We start from the raw sequence: 11485 nt of genomic DNA, 5'->3' as shown, positions 1-11485 counted from the left end.
ACTGCTAAATAAAAATTGGATCTTTTTACATCAGGACTGGATAATCATCTAATAGTTTGAAAAATTATCTCAGGGAGAACTCTAAGTGAATGAACTTTGTTTGCAAAGCTAAGGCACGCTTAAAAGAGTATTGTGCCATTATTAGAGCTGCGCCAGCATTTTGACTTCTACTGAAATTATTACCTGAGTTCTCATTCCCAGGACATAAAAACTTAAATCTTTTTATGCAAAGAATCAATCCTCATTCCTATTTCTGGCACTGAAGGTAAGAATGAAGAAAACATATAATCAGAGAAAAAAAGTTAAACGCATTCTTCACCTTATGATTCTTTCTCACCTTCTCTACTCCTCTTTCCATTCGTATTAGAACTGGTAGAAAATATTAAAAGAAGCTTGAGGCAAAAATGTTTGTGATAAGCCCAATTACCAACAAAAGCATCATTATTATATACTTTTCTATTTTAAAGCAATGTCAGTTCATATTGCATTTCCCCCCAAACATTAAAAAATACAGCAACATTGGGAACATTAAAGTAACACTAGGCAGTCTTGTAATATATTTTGCAATATTTTTTCCTTTCATCCTTAACTGCTACCAGTTGTTGGTGTAACCATCAGGAGAAAGAAAGGCTCTGCTAGTCATAAATACTATGATTATAATGAGAACGATTCCCCTCAAGGGAAGATGAGACTGTACTGATTCAGGCTGTTCCTGATCCTGATGTCCAATCACAAATGACAAGAACATTGTGTTTGATCTTCTGCAAATCTCATTTTGTAAAGAATAACTTGATTATTTATTGGGGAACTATTGATTTCAGAGTAATGGTTGAACTCTGAGTGAATTATTTGTCAGAAGTAGTATGTAATCAGGAACACTACTGTGACACTATCCTGTAGTTGGAAATAAAAGATATTTAACATCAGAGACTACATTTTATCTTCAGATTTTTTGCACAAACGGCAGTTAATGGAATGGACAAACGCTTTTGCCAATGTACTGTATTCTGTAATTCATGCCTGAACTGTGTAGGTTGGTGTTTAATGCAGACTGTTTTTTTGGCACAACCTTACTTTACTCCTAGATACCTCTGCTTTGAGTGCAATACTTCATCTAGAGAAAGCCCACAGTAGAACCACAGATCCCTTTCAGCCTCACATGGCCTTTAGGGCAGGGTCGTGTCCCTTAATGGTGGGACAGTGATTCTGAAAAGAACTTAAAACTCTTGGTAGATAACTAGTTCCACATGATCCCTAGTGTGAAGCAATAAGTAAAATGTTTGATGCAACCCTTATTCTGGCTTCCCTGTAGCAAGATTTGCAATGTTAGCAAAATTGGGTAAATTTATGTTGATTCTTCCTTTGTTATTCAGCAAGACAGTGAGACACCATTTGCCACCATGTTTAGTAGCTGTTAGGCTACATAAATATATCTAAACTTTCTAGACTCCATTTGTGAACTTGAAAGTCTCCAGCACTAGTGAATATCCTGTTAGTGAATTTGACAACTGAATTGTTTGCTAGGTAAAAACCTATATCCTTCTTCATTTAAAATCTCCCACAACATTTAACTGGGAGTATGTTGCTTTTTGAGATACAAGAAATAATGAATATCTCACGACACTCAGTATAGCAGCTCTGTCAGATGACTTCATGTGGCCAAATTGAACTCCTCTAGTGTCTTCTGTTTTCCTGATGTGGGTGGACTTCCATATTTTCCTATATACCAGGGCAGCATGCTGCTTTTCTCTTATGATTCTTGTTTCATTGTCTGTGAACCTTTTTTTTAGGGCTGACAAAAAACACTAACAATTTTCACCCCAAATAATTTTCTGCAGCCTTTTCCAATAAACAGTAATTATCTATAGTTCTCTGGCTTGTGGTGGTTCCTGCTGTAGCAATAATCAAAACAGATAATACTTTCTCCTTTGCTAACATTTTTACTCTTATAGATAAATCCAAACTAATTCCATTGATATCAATGGAGTTACTTCAGATTGGCATTGCTGAAACTGAAAATATCAAAATGATACCACTAAGAACATCCTGTTTGAGGAAGGTTTTGTTGAAGATATAATTTCATAAAATTATATTTTATGAATATATAAAGAAGATAAGAGAAAATGCATCTTCAAATTGGATTAAATTTGCTATTAACGCTATGAAGGAAAAGTCAAGAGAACATTACTCTGTCAGGCCATAATTGTAATTTTGCAGCTCATCAAGTCTTTCCCATGGCATATCTGTAAGCTTTTTATGTGTGTCAGCTTTCATATACATTGTTAAGGCTTGAATTGTAGCTGATATAATTAATTTTATTCTCCTGAGGTCTTATTCCCTTGTTAATACCAGGTGTCGCAGATATTGACATTGGCCTATCAGAATATCACTTCGTGTTGGTGAATTAGGCTCAGGATATCTAAATGATGGGGTAAGTCCCCATAATAGCTTCTATAGGGTAGTAACTGTGACGTTTTTAAAACAGAAATAAAGCTTATCCTTTACATGTGCATGGTATCTATAGTAGTACTGGCTGTATGCTTGTAGACGAGTAAAATGCACTTTACAACAGGGTGTAACATCAGTGCAGTTTGCCGAGCTGTACCACTAGGTGGAGGCAGATACTGCATAATTCACACCTAGTGAGCGGGGTTAAGTGTGCCATTGGCAGCCGTTTTCTCCAAAGGAGAGGTCCTGTATGGGAATGGAAGAGCGACAGGAGCTCGACAAGAAATAAGATGCTGCTGACAGCTCATCAGTGTACCTTTGCCCTCTCTGAAGACAATAATCTTGGCTCTTACTTTAGTTCACATGCCGTGGATATGCTAGCTTGGCACTGCTGCCTGTCTGACGTACATCCTTCAAGACACAAGCCTCACTGCCGCCTGTGCTGGCCAGTTATTATTATATTATTATTGTTGTTGTTGTTTGTTGCTATTTTCCCTTCCTTTTCTGTCCTAGTAAACTGTCTTTATCTGCACCCACAAAGTTTACCTTTTTTCCCATTTCTCTCCCCCATCCCACTGAAGAGGTTGGAGTGAGTGAGCAGCTGTGTGATGTTTAATTACCTGCTGGGTTAAACAGTGTCGTTCCTTTTTGGCACTAAACATGAGGCATGAAGGTTTGAGATAAGAACAGATCTGATCAGAGCATGTTGAAACAAATTTGTTTTAAGTATTCATTGTATTAGTTTAATAGTCAGTGATCACAATGTTGATTTATTTGCTCTCAGAGTTGCTGTGCGTGTTCTCCAAGCCGCATTGTGTAAGCCGTACATGTTCCCTGCTGTGCCGTTTATCACCTCTGAGGAACAGGTTAACATTATTGTTTTGCTATACTGTGTAACACTGGCGTATGAGACGGTAAAGTTTCTGGTTGTAAGACTGAGCAGCTGTTTGTGCTCATCATCTCTGTGCATTGGGAGCCATCTGTCGGAAACTATTAATAATTACACATTTTACCTCGATAATTTTGATGAGTTTTAATATCCTCAGGATGTTCAAACCAGCATGATCCTATTGCTATGTCTCCTGAATGTGTTTCGGGTCCTGTTTAGGGTTATTGTCCTGATTTTAGCTGTGATAGATTTTTTCTTTCTAGTAGCTGATACATATGCTGTGTTTTGGCTTTAGCATGAGAATAATGTTGATAACACACTAATGTTTTATTTATTGCTGAGGAACATTTAAACTAAGTCAAGGACTTTACAGCTTCTCGCTCCACCCCACTGGTCAGTAGGATAGGGGTGGACAAGAATCTCTGAGGATGCACAGCTGGAACAGCCGATCCCTGAGAGCTGATCAAAGGGATATTCTATATCATGTCATCATGTTCATCATATAAACTGGGAGGAAAGCTGGCCATGGGCTTCTGCTTGGGGACTGCATTGACATCACTCTGTGGGTGATGAGCAATTGCATTGTGCCTCCCTTGTTTTGTATATTGTAATTATTATTATTTTCCCTTCTTTTTCTCTGCTATTGAAGTGTCTTTATCTCAAGCTGCAGAATTTGTTTTTTTTCTGATTTCTCTCCTGCATCCTACTGAGGGGGGCAGAGATTGGGGGAGTAAGCGAGAAGCTGTGTGTGTTTACTCTTGGGCACTTGGTGTGACACTGGAGGATGGTCCTGTGCAGGGATAGGAGTTGAACTCTATGATCCTTATGGGTCCCTTCCAACTTACCATATTCTGTGATATTCTGTGAACACAGGTTTATACCTGTCTGTACTCATTTTTGTTTTCTGGAAATGTGGTGTTAATCTTTCACAGGAGAGAAGGAGAATTCCTGTTTGTTGTTTTGGTTTTTGGGTTTTTTTCTCCCTTTTAATTTCAAAATACCTAAGAGATGTTGGAATATCACAGAGGACAATGGGATTCCCAGTACACTACTTCTCAAACCTGCTCCTCTGGCAAGCCAGGGAGGACATGAAGCTGAAAAGCTTTTCCCTTTGGGAAAGCATCCCAGGCCATACCAGAGGAATCACTGTGGAGACCTCCTTTATGTTAAGCCATATTGCAAGCACACTGTGATTCTGAGGAGGCAGCAGTATGTACTATGAAGTGCCAGAACATGCATGGGAACTGAAAGCAAGCCAGGAAGAGGGTTTGTTCTTACATTAGTAAATGCACACAGGCTCTTTAGGTACCTGTAAATCTATTCGGAAAGATATTTGTCTGACTGTCTATCATGCATGCAGGAGTTATTTAATCCCCCAGTTAAACGCCAGAAGAAAAATGAAAACATTTGAAAACAGAGTATACATGCTTGGGGTTTTTTTTAAACTTCTTTTTATTGTTAGGTGAAATTGCGTAAGGTACAAATAAATCAAAATAAAAATTCAGGGAGACAAAGTGCAACCCAGGAGTTTACTGCCTTAATTAGCCAGGAGTTTTAAATTGTTTTGAAAGACCAAAACAGTGAGATGTGAATTCCTTGGCCTTTGCTAAGCATTTTCTTCAAGAGTTTGATGACTTTTTCCCTGTGGAAAAGAAGGACAAAACATTGAGACTGTACTTGAAATTGACAATTCAGACAATGATGTTTTATTCTTGGTGTTCCTCTAGCATGCCCTGAGGAAGGTGGTGCCTAAAGAAAAGCAAAGCTGGCAAAGTTTGCCTTGTGGGGTCCATTCTAGTAATATTCCCCCTACTGCTGTGAAGTTTCTGCCTTCACTTAACTTGTTAAGTGGCACAGTATCTCTCATTTCCTGCCAGTAGCCCCACTCACTGAAATAGCTAATTTGCAGAACAACGTCCACAGGATTTACTTGGCAATATGTAGGTGTGCAGAAAGACAGTGTGCCCCACCACTGCACTGCTGCTCTGTCACCCCTTGGTTGCGTGGGGACACATTACAGAGGACACACAGTGGATGGAGTATGCAGGAATGTGTTTTTCTCAAGTTTGTTCCCCTTCTTTCTTTTTAGTAGTATGATGAGGCCCTTACAGTCAGGGAGAGTAGTTAAAACTGTACCCCAGTAGGTTTTATACTGAAAATCAAATCTCACAATGAATTTACCATATAACTTCTGAATTCCTCGCCTGTCGTCCGCTGGAAGTCTGAAGGTTGTTGGGTTCTGATATGAGTAGATAGGGTACATCAGAGCTCCACGGACATTTGAATGAGCAAGTCCCAAAGAATGGCCAAACTCATGAGCAGCAACAAGGAACAAATTAACCTCTTCAGCACAGAAGCAGAGAAAAGTATGTTAAAGGTATGGCATTTCTTTTTAGAATACTATGAATTGAAATAGCAGGAGAATTTGTATCTTTCATTCATCTTGGAATGAAACCCCAGGGTTTTGATCCATTATTGCTGAACTTTCTTATGTAACTGTAATATATTATAGAAACATTACTGATCCTTTGCATACGCATCTAGAGACTGACTCCCTTTCCAACTGTGCTTATAGTCAGCCTTAATCCTGCAAGCAGGTCAATTTACTTTTTCATGATTTATGTAGAAAACAGAGGCTCATAGTCCTTGTTTAACCTGTGAAAAGTGCTTTAAAATATGGACAGAGCAGGCGTTATGTAGCTGCTAATCATAATGAAGCACAACTACTTGGAAAGGTAGTTGAAAAGAACACAAATGTTGTCATTGAAGCTGTGCATAAGTGTAAAGAGTTATGGAAAACATTTCCTGTGTCTATGTTCTTCCAACATGTGCAATATTTGTCTTTCCCCTTCATGCACACATGTGGGCTTTACCTTGATTGATCTCTGACCATTTTTCGTCCTCATCAAAATGAACATCTCCACCAATCCCTTCTCCAGGTGCAAATGCATGGGCTAGTGTGTTACCTCTTCCATCAAAAGGATGTCCATCACCATGCTCTGCATTTGAAAACAAATAAATGTCATCATATGACATCAGGTATTATATTTAAATTCATCAAATTGAAGCATGTTGCTTGGTTTTGCTAGTTTTGTTGGTTACCCATCCTTAAAAAAAATCCTACAATGGCAGCAAGGTTGTGAAAATGAGAAGCAAGGTTTAGGAAACGCTCTCCAAATTAATGACTTAAGTTCAAAACTTGTATTTGATGGTTCAGACTGCTTTATGTTTCAGAAAGGGCTGATTTTTTTTTTTTTCTGAGCCTTTGTCAGAAGTGTGGTTCTGAGGCAGGAATCAGGGATTATTTCAGAATAAATATTTAATGCTTGACAGCATTGCAAAGACCTGAACATTTTCAATGTTGAAAAATGCTGGGCAACATTAGTCGTAGACATTCTCACTTGCACTGATTTTAGTGTCAGACAGTGATGTGGAATAGATAACTATGTTCCTAAGTTCATTTATCCCCAGCCTTGGGGTATGGTCTATTATCCACTTCTATCATAGTGCGGGTGGAATATTACTGTTTCCTTCCTTGAATGCAAGAGCTGTACAAGAGTTGTACCAAGTCTGAAAATTTCCTCCTACCTCACAGTAGTCTCTAACTCTATTGAGGAGTATTTGGGGACTCAAATGCCATTCTGTCCCCTTTCCCCAGGACCATGTGGAGGGACCTTGGGGCAGGGCTAACACAGGCAGAAGAAACCTAATCCTAGTGTGTGACAATGGAATAAAACCCATTCCAGTTTGCAGGATCGCCTCCCACTTTGACTGTCACATTAAGTCACCTCTTTATGGCAACATAATATCCTTCCCATCAATGACATAGGAGCTTTGGACATTTTAGTGTTTATATGCAATCATCTGCTTGCCAGCCAAGGTGTCTGATCTTCATTTATAGTCAATGGAGCTCTAGCAAATATTGTCAATGGATCTAGAGAACAAGTCAGATAACCTTAAAGTAGACATTTATTTTGTCTAAGCTGAGTCAGTTTAGGTTCCAGGCACAAGTTAAAGGTATGGCTAGCCTCATATAATATTCCAGATCACAAGCGAACTTCTGAAGTGACTTTACTGGTCATCCCCATTTACCATGCTTTGTCTTGCACCTTGGTGCAACCTTGGAGTGTAAAGCAACCGGAAGATACTCTCTTTGGCCAAACCTAATACACCTCGTCTGATGAAGGCTGTTTAATCCAGGGAACTATACTAGATCTAGACCAAAGTAAACCTTCCCTAACCTGCTGGAATCCAGCCTGTGGAGGCTGGATCTTTGGAACGTGCTGGTTTGCTCTACAGAGCTCTTCCTGTTAGTTTGCGCTATTTATCAAGGCAAACAGAGCCTTGAACATCTAAATTTAAATGCCTCTTTCTGGAGCTGAATTCTCCCTTTCATAGCCGTGGCTCTGAAAGAATTTTCTAATGATTTCATATGAGTAAAACTGAATCATGGCATACAAATTTGGTGACATGATAAATAGAAGATAAAATTTATGAAGACTTCAATATAATTACAAACTCTTTGTTCTTTCTTAAAACTATGGCTATAAAAATACATACTTTAAGTCAAATATGGACCATTGTATTTTAAAAATGACAGGTATTCTCACCACGACGTGCAAATCCAATCTCAATGTCTGCACGGCCACTCTGTACTCTTTGGAAGTTCAGTGGAGTCACATCACTCCATACCATTAAAGCCTTTCTAATTGCATCATCCACTTTCCTTCTGGGTAGGTCAGGAGTATAATTGACAATCCTGGCAGCAAAAGGAAACAGATTAATGTCATTTAGGGTGTGAAGGAAACCCACATAGTTAAATACAAACAACCCTTTTCATCGTAAAACCGAAACATCACTAACTTGTAAGTCAAATGTGTTTTTTTCCATCTTGGAGTTCCAGGAAATGTTTGGTATTCTGCTATATCGGGCATTCCACATCTGGGCAGATTCATTGTTTCTTCTGTTTCTGTATTTAATGTTCCAGTTACAGTCAGGTGGAAAAACCTCTGCATTTCTTTAATTCTGTCTTCTATGGTTAAGCTTTTTGTTTTTGGATAAAGTGGAAAGAATTTATCAAGATATACCTGGAAGAAGAGAAGGAAAATAAAAATTATTACATATAACTGTGAAGTTTTGATAATTGCATTTTATATTTGGTTGAATTGTTTCATCATCCTACAGTCATGTATTTTTCCTTCCCATTTCAGTTCACCAAATTCTGTTCTCTCTGTAGTATAAATCAACATATATAAAAAGAATTGCAATAGCAATGAAGCATTGTAAGCAAGAAATCCTTTAAAGTAAACACAGTTTACTGAGCATTCAAATCTACAGCCTTCCAACACAGTCTACATAAAGTTTTTGAGATGTTTTAAAAATTACCTGCTCCCTTTTATTTACCAATTGCAACTTGGTCTGTTTTGTAAGTTGGACTTAGGATGTCTAAGCTAGTCAGCAAGTTTAAATTGCTCTTTTTCATCTCTGCAAAAACTGTTGTGGTAATGTAAAATAAGAACAACATAAACAGATAGGAAAGGAATGTAGACGCTGAATCAAAAATCAGATTATTCATCATGCAGTTATATTTTTCCCCTGATAACATACCTTTACTTTCTCAAGGTCTACGTTGCTCCATGGTTCGAGTTTCATGTGTACTGGAAAAGCAAGACTCTCAGGTAGGAGGATGGCAGCACAAAGTAGGAGGTACTGCATGGTGCCCAGCTTGGTAAGGAGCCTTGCTGCAGCAGAAAGGGTCTGCCTTCTGTCTCCCAAGACCACAGCTAAAAATGCTTATATAGATCCTGATAGGTCCAAGCAGCAGTTACATATGTGACTCACTTTTTGGTGGTGTTGATGTAATGTCATCACTGTTCTAAGAAGTAAATGAAAGCACATCAAACAAATCTTTCCTGCAACTTCCCCATCGATGTCACGTCACAGGTAGCAGCCAGCTTTGTCTCTCTCTTTTCATATTATTCCAGTAGTGAAACCACAAAGTCACGGGGAAGTTCTCTTTCTGTAACTTTATCAGTACAGTTACTGTGTAATCACTTCTTACCGAGCTTCTCCCATGTTCCTTATACGAAAAGGTATTTTGTAACAGCCCTTTGGCTGCCTGCCTGTATCAATTGGTGTAGAGGCACACGGTATGTATGCGAGCACTGTCTCAGTGAAACTGCTGCCATTACTCCTGCCATTTCCTTAGTACCATGCACAACACTGCCCAGTTTAGTAAACTTTAAGAGGTTTCTGCAGTTTTCACAGAAATCAGAATAGAGCTCTTTAAATGTGCCCTCTAGAAATAGGAGGCCATGAGACACCTTTGTCCCCTTCCTACCAAAGATGGCCTTTCAGAAGAGTCTCTTTATATTGGAGAACTAGATATAAAACATAGCTTACAAGAATGGGTGAAAATTATCAGGGTAAAGAGAGGAGCTTACCCTAGCAAAGGTGGAGCTATCTTCTATCACCAACTGGACCAGTGCAATCTGACAGAGGTCCATGAAGCACTGCAGAGAAAACCAAAGGGGATCAGGGAAGCCACAACCTCTCTGGCTCCTTTACCAGCAGTGGTCTCATCTTCACTCCATTAAACTCCACTGGAGAGTTTTTGAGGCCTGGAAACACCAGTTCACAGGCTGGTTTGTGATTTTTATTTTAAGGTGTGCAGTTCTGTGATCATATTAGCTCTAATCTGAAAAGGAGAACCACATAAATAGGAAAAGATCATTACAATTTCTCACACTAGGACAGGTCATATGGGCATAGATGAACAGGTACAGAAGAGTTTGTGATTTACTATCTTATGATGTTCAATGTACTTCTGGCTGATGTGATGAGAAAGAATTTTACTTCAGAGAGAGATGATCTATACCAAAACACTGCTGAACTATGCAAGAGAGGAATGCAGTACACAGCTATGTCTGAAATAGTTGATAAAGGAATGATGCTGCCACCTGATATTGAAAACAGCCCAGATATCCACATATTATAATTTCTGTACATTTTGGTAGGCTTACAGGAAAAATATCCATGTCCAAATTTTAAAGCTTGATGAAAAAAAGCACCCTGTTTTATTACTGGGACCAGGTTCATCTTTTTCTTTTTCAACATCAGACTTAATACCAGACTGTGGTAGTAAAGTTGGATCCGGACCAGGGTCTGGGTGGAAGTAGAGGAGGATGTGTTTAAACCACTTTGAACTCCATGACTCCAGTGTCTGGTACTGATTATTTCCTCATAGACACAAGAGGAAGGCTTCAGAGCTCCATTACAGTTGATGAACTGTTAGCAAGTCCCATTTATCTTTAATTGGGCCATGGGCAAAATTGAAAAGGAGAGTTTAAACACAAGAGCTTGATGAAAAAGGACATATACCAGGTTCCATTTCATTTTCTGCTGGAAGCTTGTCAACTCTGATCTTTTTTTTTTTTTTTTCCCAAAAAGAGAGAAGATTTTGATGAACATTGGGATTGAACTGAAATAAAAAACTTTCAGTGAAAAGAAGTTTCAGTTCTTTGGGCTCAAAATCAGCAGGAATCAATCCAATTCTAATGAGATCAATATAAAAAAGGAACAGATGCTGATTTTAGATTTAGCAGTGTGAATTTTACAGACTTTATTGCTTTGTCTTGATCTTGAATGACAAAAATTATTTTGGGTCAGGAAAGATAATTTCCTGCCCAAACAGCATAGTCATATGATTTGTATTCAACAGAGAACCTGTACATCTGTGGGAGAACATGACCAGTGTAGAGAAAATTTGAGGAGGTCAGAAGAAACACTGTTAAAGACACTTAATAAGAGAAGTTTCTGTAGCTACACGGTGATGATAAAAGTGTTCCACGGTCTAAAATTCTATTAAGAAGACTCACAATATTGCCACTGGAAAGTTCACACTGTGACATTTTCTGAGTAGAGTAACCCTACTTCGAACAAGGATGCTTCATGAAACTATGTCCTATGTGAAATTCATTGATGGGCACCAGGGCTTTTGAGTTCTAGAGAAAAATACATATATAAAAAGTAAGACCAGAGCCTCCTCTGGACATGAGTGGGATGAAAAAGTGCAGTAGATCTAAATGATTCAGTGGTGAATGATTGCTGTATCTTGGTAATTTGGCTTGGATAGACAACTCAGCTGGA

General features: G+C 38.6%; 1 protein-coding gene across 1 annotated transcript; it reads right to left on the bottom strand.

Annotated features, from left to right (window-relative positions):
* Positions 1 to 4812: 4812 nt before the first annotated feature.
* MMP7 (matrix metallopeptidase 7) lies at positions 4813 to 9315 on the bottom strand. The gene is made up of 6 exons (XM_051779875.1): positions 8945 to 9315; positions 8201 to 8424; positions 7948 to 8096; positions 6211 to 6336; positions 5519 to 5680; positions 4813 to 4979 (listed from the first exon to the last, which is right to left on the bottom strand). Exons 1-6 carry the CDS (start codon positions 9050 to 9052, stop codon positions 4957 to 4959), a joined length of 792 nt encoding a protein of 263 aa, XP_051635835.1. The 5' UTR covers positions 9053 to 9315; the 3' UTR covers positions 4813 to 4956.
* Positions 9316 to 11485: the final 2170 nt, after the last annotated feature.

Source organism: Manacus candei, unplaced genomic scaffold, assembly GCF_025592945.1.
Source record: "Manacus candei isolate 608988 ecotype Guabito, Panama unplaced genomic scaffold, ASM2559294v1 h1tg000014l, whole genome shotgun sequence".
Taxonomy (NCBI): domain Eukaryota; kingdom Metazoa; phylum Chordata; class Aves; order Passeriformes; family Pipridae; genus Manacus; species Manacus candei.
Note: the sequence above shows the minus strand (reverse complement) of the source record. Positions and strands in the feature narration are given on the sequence as shown.